This window comes from Adiantum capillus-veneris, chromosome 3 (genome assembly GCF_014529385.1).
Source record: "Adiantum capillus-veneris isolate H3 chromosome 3, ASM1452938v2, whole genome shotgun sequence".
Lineage (NCBI taxonomy): Eukaryota > Viridiplantae > Streptophyta > Polypodiopsida > Polypodiales > Pteridaceae > Adiantum > Adiantum capillus-veneris.
In genome coordinates, this window is record NC_140933.1 from 153,639,311 (window position 1) to 153,654,613 (window position 15,303).

Here is a 15,303-nt window from a genome sequence, read left to right on the forward strand (position 1 = left end):
TAAGCGGTCTTGCGAAGAAGCCCGCAACAATGGCAGATGAAGCATGGATTGTCTTTGATCGAAAGGCACTGGGAACAATCCGGTTAAGCTTGGCTTCAACGGTGGCCTTCAATGTTTCGGAGATGAAGACCACGAAGGACTTGATGAAGTCACTTGACGACTTCTACGAGAAACCATCGGCATCCAATAAGGTATTTCTTATGAAGCGCTTGTTCAATCTAAAGATGGCAGAGAATGGTTCAGTTGCAGAACACCTAAATGAATTTAACACAAAAATAAGTCAACTTCGATCAGTGAAAATCAATTTCGATGATGAAGTGCGAGCTCTCCTTATACTATCATCTCTACCGGATAGTTGGGACAGCCTTGTGATGGCTGTAAGTAATTCTATCTCTGGCACAAATACTCTTAAGTTTGATGATGTTGTGGGTGTTCTCCTAAGCGAGGAAATGCGAAGGAGAAGCACAGGAGAATCATCAAGTGCTGCACTATCAGTGGAAACAAGAGGAAGGCTTAAGGAGAGGTTCAAAAACCAAAAGGGTCGTGATCGCTCAAGGCGGAGCAAGTCACGCACAAAGTCAGTTCTTGAATGTTGGAACTGCGGCAAGAAGGGCCATGTCAAGAAGGATTGCTGGTCCAAGAAGAAGAAGGAGACAGAGTTTCAAGACAACAAGCCAACATCGGAGGCCAATGTGGCAGGTAGAGTAGAGCAAGATGCTCTAATTCTCTCATTAGACAATGTGTCTAATTCCTGGATAGTAGATTCCGGGGCTTCATTCCATGCGACACCACACAAGCAACATTTCCAAGACTACACCAAAGGTAATTTTGGGTATGTATACTTGGGAGATGATGAAGCTTGTGAGATTGTCGGCAAAGGTACAGTTTCTGTCAAAACTGCTAACGGAAATGAATGGAAGCTTAAAGATGTTAGGCATGTTCCTTCTCTTCGCAAAAATTTGATCTCTACAGGACAATTGGACGATGAAGGACACAACATTGCATTCGGAAACAAACGGTGGAAGATCTCAAAGGGATCTTTGGTGGTTGCCAAGGGTGAAAAAGTCGGTACACTTTACTTGTGTACTGTTAGCACGCAACCTTCAGCTTGTGCAGCAACTACAGAAGTTGACAATGCGGTGTGGCACTACCGACTTGGGCATATGAGGCGCAATTGTGGACCATTGGATAAAGCTTGCGGGTTAGTGTCACTTGACAAAAAAACTTTCTTTTTTAATGTTGCTTCCAGGTCTTTGTTAGAGGTGTTGACATTTGTGTACCTCTCTCTTTAAAGAGAGTCGTTGAATATTGGTTTAGTCATTATTTTGTATGCTTTTGAAATACATTGTAATCTAAATAAGTCATTGTTGCACTTGTTTCCAAGAAATATAATGCTCTATTGTGACCAAAAAATATATTTAAATGGTAGTGTCACTTTCTCATGTTTACTCTCACAAAGAACCCTCTTATTATTAAATTCCTCTCAATAGCATTATGTAGGCCACAGTGAACTTTCACCTTGTTTCTATGTCTTTCTGCTAATAAACTTATGCAGAGATGGTCTTTGAGAGTTAGTTGGACAATAAAGTTTAGCTGAATAGTCAACAATCGTGTCTATCCTAATATATCCTACTCTATTCCACTAGCCGCCCATGGCAGCTTGAGAAGGTGGGTGTTAAATATGGTACAATAATGTGACCTACCAAGAAAGTTACTTCTGATAATCCTAAAAAACTAAGACACAAATATTTTATAATAAAAAACGTGAAAAATGGTGGATTCAACTACATACCCATAAATAAATTAGGCATTAAAATACAGACAGTGCCACGTATGCAATAAAAAGTGGGAGACGAGATGAATACACGACGTTAAAACAAAACTCTCTTAAGGAATACATTGAGCAAAAAATCAATTCTTCAAATTTTCACTTGGTCTATGTAGGTCATTAGCTTTGCCTTTTTTTTTTGGTGATACTCACACAAGTTGAGTGATATATCAAAAGCCAAAAAGAATTACATAAAAAGCACTGCTCCCATCGAGCCAGGGCCGCATTTGCAACCACAACAGATGAGTCCATATAAGTAGAATAATCATATCACCTTCTTTTTTTGAAAAACATGAGGAGGAGGATCCTCTTTTCAGCTTTCGTGGAGTGATTGCAGAGACAAGAAATTGACAACTTCAAGAAATTTTGTGTGGCCTAAGGTGTGGATCCTTCTCCAATGCATACTGAGCATTCCTTCTACCCAAGTCTGGGCAAGCTTGAACTTCTCATCGATATCCATTATATTTTTGGACAAGTGTGGCTTCAAATAGGTATTGTAAACGTAAGTAGTTCCCTAGCACACACAAATCAACTAAACCATGAGTTTCCAAAAGCACAAGCTCTCCACTTTTGCTAGATTTTTAAGCTTATTTTTGTGCAATCAATTATGGTTCCTTTATACACATTATCACATTTGAATTAAAAATAACACTTTTATAGCCATGCTTTATATGTACTAGGATAGACTCCAATTTTTACCACACACAATATTTGAAAAGCTAGGAAAACAATATCAGCACAACAATCGATTTAATGACTTCTCTAAGCTAAGAGAGTCTTTTTCCCTGGACAGCCATTTTTCCTCCTCTTGAAGATGAAAACCGGAAGTACTAGTAAAACTTTTCTAAATTTGTAAGATTTTTGAACTATTTCCTTGTATTTTTATTGGTTTTCTCCCCCCTTTTCGTTGGTTTCAAACCGGCTCTATGCGCTAAGATGAGACAAACCTTTCCTAAACACTGTCTCCAAGGTATCTATGTTTACAAATTTGTATACAACTGATCTTCACCAAGTCACACAAACATTGTCCAAGTACAACTCGCTTACTTGAGTTTTAGGATGCCATAGATAGATGATGAAGGCAAGCTTTATTTCCCCATACAAAGGAACCCTAGGAATCAAATATAGAAATAATTAACTTTGACAAAAAATGCATGTTGCTTAGTGTTATTCTAGATTTGAAAGAACTACCATGAAATCAATGGGTCCACAATTCTCTCAGTGACATTTATAAGAGCAATGATGACCCTGCAAAACAGAAACAAACAAGCATTAATTTAGTTTTTCTTGAAATCTAAAGGCTAAGAAGAATTCTTCTTGGAGAATTCACAAGAAGATTTATAAATTTTCTCATGTAGGAAAACGGAGGCTGTCTCAATGTTTTTCGTAGGGGGCCGGTGGTCCCCTGCCCCCAATCGTACCTGCTAGGTATGCAACGCCTCTCGAGAAAAAGCTCATGATGTTGAGGTAAGTCAGAATGCGGGAAATATTGTGAGAATTTGTCCAAAACTTCTTGTGGAAGTGTTTTGGTGGTTTTGATCTTTCAAATGGAATGACTTAGCATTCAAGGCTTAAAATTGAATTAGGGTCCATTTAGAGCATTCTCTAAGCCAAGCTTGCTAGTAGAAAAATTAGATATATACCATGCTTTAACCCTTGTAGTACTTCTTTCATTTAGCGTTATGAAGTTAAGGAAAAATTCTGAATAATTTACTTTGGCGACGTCACTTTGAATTACTTGAGAGCTTTAAGAGATTGTCCCTCCCCTCAAAGTAATCTTAATGCTATGTATTCACATGAAAATGGACTTATAAGCTTTAATTCAACAAAATTTTCACATAAACCAGCGTCTTCTAATTGCACATGCTCATATATTTAGCACCTTGGCTCACTTCATGACTAGTTGACATCTTACTAATTTCTCATGAAATATGGACCTTAAGATTCCCACACTTTACATGTATTCTCCATTTAAGATTAATGGTCTAGATCGTTCAATAATTCTAGGCTGCCAATCCCACATAATCCTAGAAGTGTCAAATAGTTATGTGGCCTTGGCTCAAACTCTAGCGTACCTTCTCTCTCTAGGGCATTGGGAATCGAACGCTAAAGGAAAAGATCATCTTTTCTTCTTCTTTTTGAGCAAGCTGACTGCACTAGTGCAAGTCTTCTTACCCTTAACTTTAACAATGTGGCTTATAAAGTCTATTTCAACATCCTGAGCATCACTTGTAGCAAGCTCAGGCTTGGAAGATTCATTGGGCGTTGGTATCCCAATACCTTTGTTAACACATGGCTCTGGTCTATCCTGTGTCTCCTCCGTCCAGCTCTCAGTCTCTTTGCTTGCCTCGATTGACCGGCACAGCTGGTTCTTCTTGTACCTCCATTGAGGGGCCATCCATTTCTTTAGCCACCTCCCCTCCTATCCCATCCTGTTCACCAGACTTCACCTCCATTTCCTTAGCCTCACCTGTAGGCTTGTCCTCTCTAGTTACCCGCCTCCAAGTCGTCCTGCACTGTGGAACGGGGTTGGCCGTCAACCTGCCGCCTCAGGGTAGCTCCTTGCAAAATAACCAATTCTGCGGCATTTGTAGCAAGCATTGGGGAAGGAGGCAAACACCAGCTCTTGTCGAAAGGCACCAAACTCTCCCATATTGAAGTCTACGTATTTGGGAAAAGGATGGGTCATGTTCCATAAGACACACACCTTGTCATCCAATCCCGGTCTCATCTTCTACAGTCCCGATACAAAAAGGGCTCGGCCCAATGTGGCAGCGATGGTGAGAACGTGATCATGAAGCCATAAAGGCAAGCTCTTGAACGTGACCCACACGAGGCAAAAAGTCAACATCTCATTGGGGCAGAATTCTGGTGTACATGTTATGACATATGCGAAGTAGGACGCCCCCAGACCCCTCCTCTTATCACGAGATCCCGAACTCCTTGCTCAAAGGTGCAAGCAGCCACATAGAACCCTTTACCCACAGCTTCTGAAGCAATTAATGTCGTTACGATTGGCAACCGCTTCTCCCGCCCATCCCCACAATTCTTGCGTGGTCATCCGCCGACCCATGAAGTACAAGACCACATATCTGGCGCAACACGTCTCCAAGCTTCGGATTAAAATTAACATTAGCCCATGATCAATACCTGCACCACGCTTCCAACCAAGCATTGCCGAGCTTGGATGACTCTGCACCGCCGATGCAGAGCACACTATTTTCCACCATCAAGGTGGGGGACTGCCCAACAGACCTAGATCCGAAAAATAGGGTTGTCGGCCGATGAAGAGAGAGAGCAACAGAGGCCCCCCTCCAGAGAGTGGACATGTGTACGCACAAGATGATTGCGTCTTGCCTCAGTAACAACCTCCTATGGGCCCCCCAACTTGCAAGCGCACACACTGAGTTGCAGGAAACACCCATCTGTGCAGTGTGCACTCCTCATCCCGACCCTCCGAAAACTAGCATATATATTTTTAATAAAAAATGGTTCAACTAAAGTTGCCTTGAGCTTGTCAAACAAGGTGAGATTTCACGATGACTTTCCAAAAAGGAAATCAAGATATGAGGGAAATAAAAATACTATATATATATATATATATATATATATATATATATATATATATATATATATATATATATATAGAGAGAGAGAGAGAGAGAGAGAGAGAGAGAGTCACAATCGTTTGTTCTTGTGAAAAAAACTCTTTACTCTTTAAAAGCTTTAAAAATAAAAAGGTACACAAAATAAAAGCAATGTAGTTTCATCCTAAGAAAAACGAACAAGTATAAATTGTGTGTTCATGTTGAAAATAATATAAGATGAGCAAGGACAAAAAAAAATAAACAAGGCAAAATCTTAACAAGGTGAGATTTCACGATGGCTTTCCAAAAAGGAAATCAAGATATGAGAGAAATAAAAATACAATATATATATATATATATATATATAGAGAGAGAGAGAGAGAGAGAGAGAGAGAGAGAGAGAGAGTCACAATCACTTGTTCTTGTGAAAAAAGTTCTTTACTCTTTAAAAGCTTTAAAAATAAAAAGGTACACAAAATAAAAGCAATGTAGTCCCATACAAAGAAAAAAGAACAAGTATAAATTGTGTGTTCATATTGAAAATAATATAAGATGAGCAAGGACAAAAAAAAATAAACAAGGCAAAAGTCTTAAAAAGCCCTCTAAGGCTATGAAATGAAAGGGACCCATTTGACAAACTCCATCAACATTTAAGACGAGTCTCCATGTTGGCAGTGAAAACTTTGGAAGGATGCCTAGCTCTACTCAACACTAAGGCTTCTTTTAGAAAGCCAAAAAGCCCTCTAAGGCTATGAAATAAAAGGGACCCATTTGACAAACTCCATCAACATTTAAGATGAGTCTCCATCGTTGGCACTGAAAACATTGGAAGGATGCCTAACTCGACTCAACACTAAGGCTTCTTTTAGAAAGCCAAAAAAACAATGTTGATCGTTCTGTTACCTTTCAATTGTCCCCACAATTTTAAATGCATTAGTTTTGAGGGAATCACTCTAGATTCTCTATTATGTATTATGTTCAAAGAGGAAAAAGAAAAGGGAGGGAAAAGGAGAGCCAAGTGTCTCATTTGCAAGTATGAAGTGAAAGGGAGATACTTTAGCACAAAACAAGGGAGAGAGAGAGAGAGTAGCGAGATTTTTTGTCTGTGTGTGCGCGATGCCACAGAGCAGGGAATGGATGGGGAAGACAGCAGGGTGGAGATTTTTTTGCTCTATCTGTCCGAGCGCAGGGTCCTTCTCTCTCTATCTCTCTCTCTCTCTCTCTCTCTCTCAAAGTCTAAGCGAGCTCTATCTTGAGATGGAGGTAGCTCTCTCTCTCTCTCTCTCTCTCTCTCTCTCTCTCTCTCACACACACACACACACACACACACACACACACACACACACACACACATTCAATTGTGCTGAATTCGGTATTGCATTGAGGAACAATGGTGGGTGTGCAATGGAAGCGATTGTGGAGGTTGTCGGAGCGCGTGGATGTTCAAAGCAAGGACGAGATGGCTTGCGGGAGGAGCAAACACAAGATCACAGTCAGGAAGGGTGGGTAGCAGGTATCGTTTTTTTCTCGACGCCTCTAAGGGCCAGCGAGGCGCATGCACAGTCGGATTGGCGAGCAAAGTGGCAAGGGAGGTGGTAAGGAGCAGATGGAGGGTGCAAGCTTGTTAGCTTTCTCTCTCTCTCTCTCTCTCTCTCTCTCTCTCTCTCTCTCTCTCTCTCTCTCTGGTTTTCCCCTTGCGAGCACGCAGTTGGTGGAGGTACAGGTGGAGATGGAGATGGGCGCAGGGGATTGGATTGCGCAACAGGCAACAATGCCCGAGAGGGGGGCGGGCAGCTTTTAGTTTGCATGGGGCACGGAAGAGTAGAGCAGAGCGAATCTAGTCAGATTCTCCTTAATGGTTTGAAGTCGACCTAGTATGCAGTTTCATAAACCAATTTTGGGCAATCTTTAACAAACATAGTAAAACTTTTTTTTTTTGAAACTCTCTCCTCTAGAGAGTGAAATTATATTAATTCATATAGTAAAATCCTCCCAATAGGAAAATTTGAAGTTCTTCCAAATCAGGAGGATGTGGATAGTGCACAACCGCTTCCACTTTGGTATCCATTGCTATATCATTTGCCAAAATAATATGACCAAGGTAGTTCACTTTTATCTTAATAAAACATACTTCCTCATCCTCTATCTAGTGTTGTGAGGGCTTCTGCATGTAGCTTCCTGCAGCTTGTGAGGTGCACATGAGCAAGGAGCTCTGAGTGACCTTTAGCAAGGCAGGGTGCCGTCATGCAAGTAGGTTTGCTGACGAGGTGTGGAAAGGCCGATTGGCAAAGGCCTGGGTGTGGCTCGGGAGGGAGGTCCCAGTAGCCTCGTCCAAGGAGGTTGTGCAGGCATGTGGCCTCCCCATTATTTTTTATCAACAAGTGAGTATGTCTGCTCAATTTCAAAAAATCACTGAGTAGTTGGAATCTCAAGAAATTCCCTTTCATCTCTCTTTTTCTTTTGAGAGAGAGAGAGAGAGAGAGAGAGAGAGAGAGAGAGAGAGAGAGAGAGGTTGCTTAGAGTGGGCATCCACGATGGGTTCGTGACGTGGAGCATGTTGACTCAGTTAATTGCACGGCGTTGAGTCTCCCTCCCACCCCCCCTTTGCCGCTCGTAGGTGTGTCCTCGTATTGACAGTTGATGACGTTAGGGGAGGTACAGTTTGCTGGAGATGACAATTTTTGTCCAAACAAAACATGCAAACAGAGTGGACAGAGAGAGAGAGAGAGAGAGAGAGAGAGAGAGAGAGAGAGAGAGAGAGAGAGAGAGAGAGAGAGAGAGAGCTCTTCATACATCATCGAAGGATCTGCAGGGCGGGCAAGAATGGGAGGCTGAGCAGAGTTGGTTGCAAAGGACGACCGTTGTCAGTGGGAGCAAGGGACAATGGCAAACATAGAGCAAGGACATAGCAAGGCTGATGACAGAGGGGGAGACTTGGGGGCGAACGTAGGCATGGGCGTTGTGGGCACAACAGCTGAGGTAAGGGCAGGAAGCAGAGGCTATGGCGAAGGCGATGGTAAGAGGGAGGGGAGGAAGCACCTTCCATGAGAAGGGGGGAGGGAATAAGGGAATCTTTAGAATAATGGATTTTTTAAAAAGTCTACCAGTATGTCTTTGATGGCAATGAGATTTCCCTCTACCCTTTTTTGGGAGAAATGTGGCAATCGGCAAGTTTGGCCCCTGGTTTGGCATTGTAGGCTACAGAGGTGTCACGTTTGCTTTTCGTATGTGGTGATGTCGGCTCGAGATCACTAGGGCAAGGCTCGCCTTGCTTTCAGCCCATGTTAAGTACTTGCTCTCAGCTACATCTGTTGCGACTCTTTTGGATGGTGTCTAGCTCACCAAAATAGCATATTATTGCGGTTCACTAGCTTGCTTATGAGGTGTCGAGGTTGTTTTGGTCGATGGGATCGCGTGCCTTGGTGTTTCTAGGTTTTGTTTCGCTACCTAGAATGGGATTGTTTTTGTGATGGTGGATGGCTCTTCTCCAGAGTACGTGATCTTGATTGGTTGCAGGGTTGATGTAGTGGACATTGGCATGGCTGGTGGCAGTCCCATGATGGTGGTGGCATCCCATCCTTTCTCCTACTCAATCAAGGTATGATAATATTAGTTAAATGTTGATCTTTGTTATGTTTTAAGCTCTATACAAGGTTGGAGGCAAGATGGGAGACAATAGTGTAATATTTGGGCCCCACAATGGCCTATGTCAATGAAGTGCTTTGTATGGAAGGTATTGTGGGGAGCACTACCGACACGAGTGAAGATCCATGCCAGAGGGATTGGCCCAAATAGATGCAGCGGGTATAAAATAGCTTGTGTGTACCTCCCTCACCTGTTAAAGGATTGCCTGGTCATAAGTGGCCTCTCAGGATAGGTGTGCAAGTGGGTTCAAAGGACGTGGAGAATAGGCTTCTATAAGAATGATTTATTTCTCGAAGGAAAGAGGTTGAAAAGACAAGCGTTAATGGTATACACCCAAGTTGTAAGGTATTGCTTCTTTAAAGAAATCTGGAAGGCTAGGAACCGAAGGGTGTTTGAAAATGTGCTTGATATGGCGAGCTTAACGGAGATAATTCTCGAAATTAAGATGCTAATTCTCTCCATGGGTAACAGATAGGTCTCGTACGAATGGAAAGGGGTCATCAATGCCACTCTGATGCGATAGGATTGACAAGATGAGGGATTGTTGTTCGCCTCTTTAGGAAACCGTGTTATCGTCTCAAGGCTTTATTTTGATGAATACAAAACAAACACTCCGACGATTTGTGAGTTTGAGGGGGGGAAAATACAAGGTTGTGGATCCTCGTAAAAGCCAGACTATGGTTGTGATACTTTTATGAACAACCCAATAAAAAACCGCCACCCTTTAATGGGACCCTAGACTCCCCAAGTGTAAAATTGTAAAGGTCCAATATTGGGACACAAGTGGCCTTGTGGTGAGGTGGTTAGCTCAACTCAACTTTAAATCATTGTTGTTGGATCTGGGTTCAAGCCTTGTTGGTTGCTATGTCCCATAATAACCCCCTTGTGTGGCTTTCCACTTACGTCCATTTTTGTTACACAGAAAATCTTTGACGATGTTGCGCATCATCGTAGAAGCACCGTTCGTGGGTGAGATTTTTACTGTAGGTAAGCATTGATGAGCTCTTCCAATTGCGCTCATCCAACCTGAAAACGGTGGAGTATATTGGTTCCAATTTGCGAAGCCCCTTAGGTGGCCTTAAGTTGGGGGTTTTACCCTAGATGCTCGTGAGAAGCGCGTGATGATATTCTTTATGGTGTCTTGATATGAAATAGCTCACTTTGGTGAACATTGCCAAAAACACACATACATTTACTCTTCCTTGGCATGAAGCTTGTGTTGGGAGTAGGACCGCCTAATTTTGCATTCGTTAATTTTCTTAGAATCCAATGAGATACCTTTGTTTCAAGGGATTAAAAGTAAAACTAAGTGTTTTAGAGCTTCGTCCCACCAAGTGGCTAGAAGAGCTCGAAGTCCTGCAAAATTGAGGAGTTGAAGTCTCGCTTGACACGTGGAGCACTTGGAGCGACTACTCGTATGCAGAAACATACAGAATTTCGTTTCTTGAATTTGCCAAGAGGAAATTGTAGAAAATTAGGTCTATTCTTTAGGTTTATATACTATTTTTTTCTATTTTGGAGCGGAATTTTCCCTTTTCCCCTCGCCCTGAAAACGGCACGATATTAAGCTGAGACACATTTTTCTTGAACAATGGTTGTAAGGATCCAAGAAGGTCACACAGGTAGCATTTGGTGCGATTCTGGAAGGACTGCTCTTTGTGGCTGTGAGCGGAAAAAAGGGGACCTGCCAGGTGGAAGAAGAAGAAGAATAGACTTTTAACGTCGTAGGAAACTATCCAAAAGACCTTAAAGGTCTAGCCGACGAGGAGAATTGAACTCAAGACCTGTCATGTGAGAGAGAGAGAGAGAAAGAGAGAGTGAATTTTCGGAAGACATCTGCGTTGCTATCAAGAGAAGATGCGAATATTTTTCGCCCTTCTTGGAATCGAATCGCCATCCGTAAGGAGAAGTGCAGATACGCATTGCATTGCTGCCATCGACCCAAGTGTGCAAACGACAATGTTGCCCAAGGGCACACAAAGAGCAACATCTAGCGCCAGGGGAAGGGGGCAATGGTGGTATGCGAAGGCAGGTGAACCGAGCTTGGACCAAAGGCAGAGCAGCCATTGTTTTTCTCCAGATCAGCAAACGACCAAGGATCTCGGCTGTGCGATGCTGGGGCGAGCATGGAGGAGACCTCGAGGAGGTCCTGTTCAAAAGCAGGGCCGGCGGGGGCAGCTGAGGAGCTGGTGTGCAGGCGGAGATGTTGATGAGCAGCTGGTGTGCAGACAACGATGGCAAAGCACATCGCGTGACCACCGAGGGAAGAGAGAGAGAGAGAGAGAGAGAGAGAGAGAGGCTTTTTTACTTTTTTGGGGGATGGAAGGAGAAAGGGATCTGCCGAGATTCCGTTTAAAGGAGTAGTGTGGAACCAGTAGTAGGCAATGTGAAGTAGGTATGTCCCTCTAATCTTGGAAACTCATTAGTTTTGATGGAATCTCAGCGGATGCCATTTGAAAGACTAAAAGAAAAGGATTAGAGTGGAAAGGGAAAGGAAGACTTTTGAGTAGAAAAGGGCGAGGAGGGCACATGGAGGAGAGAGAGAGAGAGAGAGAGAGAGAGAGAGAGAGAGAGATTGTTTTAGATCTTTTTTAGGGGCCAAAAAAATCGCTGCAAAATTGCGAGAGCCTCTCTCTCTCTCTCTTTGTTTCAATTGTGCATGCACTTGGGACTCGTTGAGGCAGGTGAGGAGGAGAATGGCATCTATGTTGTTGGGTGACGGCGATTGTGTGAAGTAGAGCAAGAGATAGAGAGAGAGTTGGGCGGGCCCGTGAGAGAGAGGCTGGTGACGCTCCGGTAGCCAGAGGTGGAGGAAAGTGCGGAGATTTGGGGAGGGCGAAGAATAGAGAGGATGGACGCGCAGGCCGAAAGCGCCCAGAGGTGGAGCAAAGTGCCAAGAGCTAGGGAGGGTGCAGAGTTGGGAACGAAGGGGGTGAGAGAGCGAACATAGGCAGCAAGTCAAAGTAGGCTCAATCCGGGGATAGCAAGTCATGTGTAGGCTCAATCCAAGGATGGCAAGGGAGGTAGGGGAAACCGAAGAGGGTGATGGTGTCGAAGAAGGCACTGCTAAAGGAGAAGAATGCAGCGACTATCCAACACGAATGAGCTTACCGTGTGTCCAACCTCCTTGGGATTCTCGCGGTTTTTGAACCTTAGGGATAGAGAGAATCTTAGAGACAAATTAATGAAGAACTTTACAATCGACCCGGTTGGATAATAAGTCAAACACTTACCAAAGGTTTTTTTTTTTTTCCCTTGCTCACAATTTTGTGAGTGAAATGTATTAAAACCAAAAAGTCTACATTGCCAGTCATGCTCACACCAAGCCACGGCATTGAAGAACATCCCAAGCAACCAAGATTAACACCATCATAGACCAAAAAGAATAGACAATAGTTATGATGCGTGACAGGGGAGGCACCCCACCACAATCAAACCAAGATAGCCGAACCAACAAAGATAACTTCAAAGCAAATGTACTATAGAAGAAGATAATGCCACCTAAAGAGACTCCACCAACCACCCGAATGGAGTCGAAGCCAAACGGTCGCAAAGAGATATGCAAGGAGCAATCCTCAACATTTTATGGGGAGCCATGCACCATCGCTAGGATCTGACATCGAATGAAGCCCCTAAGTGGAGGGCATCTACCACCCACTAATCAACCGTCAAGAACAACACAACAAGAACACACTACACATCTTTGGCGAAGAGGGGGCCAAAACCCTTCCTTGCTAAGATCGTCTTCACCAAGGGTTACAACCCCCCACATCGCATGCCCTTGCCAATCGCATGCAAGCTGAGGGGGAAGGAGAGAGGAAAGCCACTCCCACTGCCAGAAAGCTCAACCAAACCCTGTGCGGCCGCGATCTCTTCTCAACCGCAGCAAAGATGTTGAGATAACACTTGCCAGAGATGTTTCAAATGCTCCTCTTTGATATATCAAGTAAAGAAACTTAGTACTTTCATGCGTGATATCTTTAAATAGAGCTACTACAAGCTATCCCTGAAAGACCCAAAAATTCTAAGCTTTCCAAGCTTGATTCATAAAGCAGTACCTTGTTATTTGAGTGCACCGCTAGAATGGCGAAATTTTCCTCCTCCCAAAACTAAGTCATTCCTTAAATAAATAAATAAATAAAACCTTCCATGTCTTTTGCACTCATTTGCATACCTTGGCGGAAAGACTTCGCAAGGAGGAGTAGTATTTAAAGAGATGCAAGGGATCCTTTGAAGGAGCTTTGCATCCAAAGCAAGTGTCTATGCCAAGCACGTGCCAAGCCCTCTCACAAGAATCCTATTCCCGAGTTGGGATTGCCCTTCACAATACCTTCCAAGTGAAGATCCCCATTGCCCTTGGCCACTTTGCCTCCCAAATGTTGTTTGCACACCTCATCCACTTCTCTTTTGACTCATTCAATGTTTATAACTTGATGGACCGAGTGAATCGATCCGCCTTATAGATCTACTTCTTATGAGTCCCCAAGGTTTTAGGAAGAGCAAAGATCCTATGTTTGGGCCAATGCCAAGCTTTCCAATCAAGTTCTGTCTTGGTGGCAAGCAGTGGGCTAAGTACTACATAACACTTTTGTGACTCTACTCACAAGTAACCTTTCATTTAGATTCAAATTATGTAGCACCACTAATAAGGTAAGGTACATGACAAATTCTAGCTTCAAACTGGTATTTTGTAAAGCTAGGGGGCTGCGTGGGGCATTAAAAAGTGCAACAAGGTGGCTTCGTCTTGCTGGAGTGAGGGAAGGCCTTCTGGTACTTTAGATGCTCCATATTGCAGTGGTCCCCTTGGCAAAATGACACAAGCTCTTAAATAAGGCCTTGTGGTTTAATTTGTAGAGGTAAATTTAAGCACCATAACTAGAAGCTACGAGATTTATCGCATGGAAATGATGATAATTATGTCCACAATGTGCTTAAAGGCGAGCTCAAAACTGTGGAAGTGGCGACACACGAGTGAAGAGAGAGGGAGCTAGCATAATTAAGAGACCTGAGGTGGTGTGGATTAGGGTTGATTTTGGAGAAGCACCCTTGCCCTTCAAAGTTTAGTGATTTCATAGAGTTTTAAGCATTTACATACTAGTGCTTGTTTGAAGAGTTAGCTTTTTTTGGCTCTAATGCTTGTGAGGACCATTTTGAAGGTGTGGAAAGCAAAGCATCAAAATTAGTTTCCAACAGAAAAAATCAGACATGCATGATAACTATTGCTGTATAATCTGCTGTACTCATGAAAAGGTGCACAATTTGATTAGTAAATGATTAGCCTAGCCAGGCCCATTTAGAGTGATTAACGAATGCAATGCACTCTCCCCCTCTTAATTGTCTTTAGATTGGTGCTCTAAGAGTACCCATTATAAAAGCTTGTATATAAATTGCTGTCTTATTTATCTACAAAAGGTAACTTTGTATTGCAAAAGTTTACCAAAAAAAAAAAAAGGAAGCATGAAATGTTCAATGTCTAAATATTTAATGAGTGTGGGGCATATTTACCAATATTGGCACCAAATCAACAGTTTGTCGACATCCAAAACGTCCATTTCGATAGCTTGAAAGCATTTGCAAGTTGGATAGATGTATCCTGCTATTAATCTTCAAAAACAAGGGTTCAAGAAAAGAGAGAGAGAGAGAGAGAGAGAGAGAGAGAGAGAGAGATTTGAACGTCATAGGAACAATTCCAAGAGCCCTCAAAGATCTATCCGACGCGAGAGAGAGAGAGAGAGAGAGAGAGAGAGAGAGAGAGAGAGTCTTACATCAAAATTCTTGTGCACATAGAAACCATGACAATGAGGCTCCCCAACAAAATTACAATATGGAGCATCTCCGTTCATTGGACAGAATGAAGGCTTTTCATTCTTCGTAAAGATTCATTCCTTCAATATAACAAAAGGAATTTGGCAACTATGGATCATGGGATAGCTTTCATTAGTCTTTAAATCGTAAAATGTGAGACTCTTATATAAGAGTCCCATACAACAAGCTAAGCTACAGATCATTCGAAAAGTCTAGAACAAAGTTTTCCTATATAAAGCAAACATTCCAAATGTCTAGAATGGACATCTTCCTCTTGAAGCAAACCTTGACAACTTCCCTTATATCCACATGGTGGAGCAACAAGTAATAAGAGCATCGTTGAGCTCTTTCGCATGCTCTCAAAAAATGGCTCAAACAATGCACGTCTTCTCAACCTTCTCCTATGGCCTTCTGCTGGCCAAAAACATACGCATGATA

General features: G+C 42.7%; 1 protein-coding gene across 3 annotated transcripts; it reads right to left on the reverse strand.

Annotated features, from left to right (window-relative positions):
* Positions 1-1,899: 1,899 nt before the first annotated feature.
* LOC147461989 (HVA22-like protein i) lies at positions 1,900-14,978 on the reverse strand. Of its 3 annotated transcripts, none has more exons than XM_086509450.1 (5): positions 14,826-14,978; positions 14,566-14,664; positions 3,020-3,076; positions 2,876-2,939; positions 1,900-2,342 (listed from the first exon to the last, which is right to left on the reverse strand). In XM_086509450.1, the coding sequence occupies exons 1-5, from the start codon at positions 14,891-14,893 to the stop codon at positions 2,142-2,144; spliced, it is 489 nt and encodes a 162-aa protein (XP_086365576.1). In that variant the 5' UTR covers positions 14,894-14,978; the 3' UTR covers positions 1,900-2,141. The 3 variants fall into 3 exon arrangements, with proteins under 3 accessions (XP_086365576.1, XP_086365578.1, XP_086365577.1); XM_086509452.1 differs by having other exon boundaries at positions 14,566-14,653; positions 14,826-14,893; XM_086509451.1 differs by having other exon boundaries at positions 14,566-14,656; positions 14,826-14,888.
* Between the last annotated feature and the right edge of the window lie 325 nt (positions 14,979-15,303).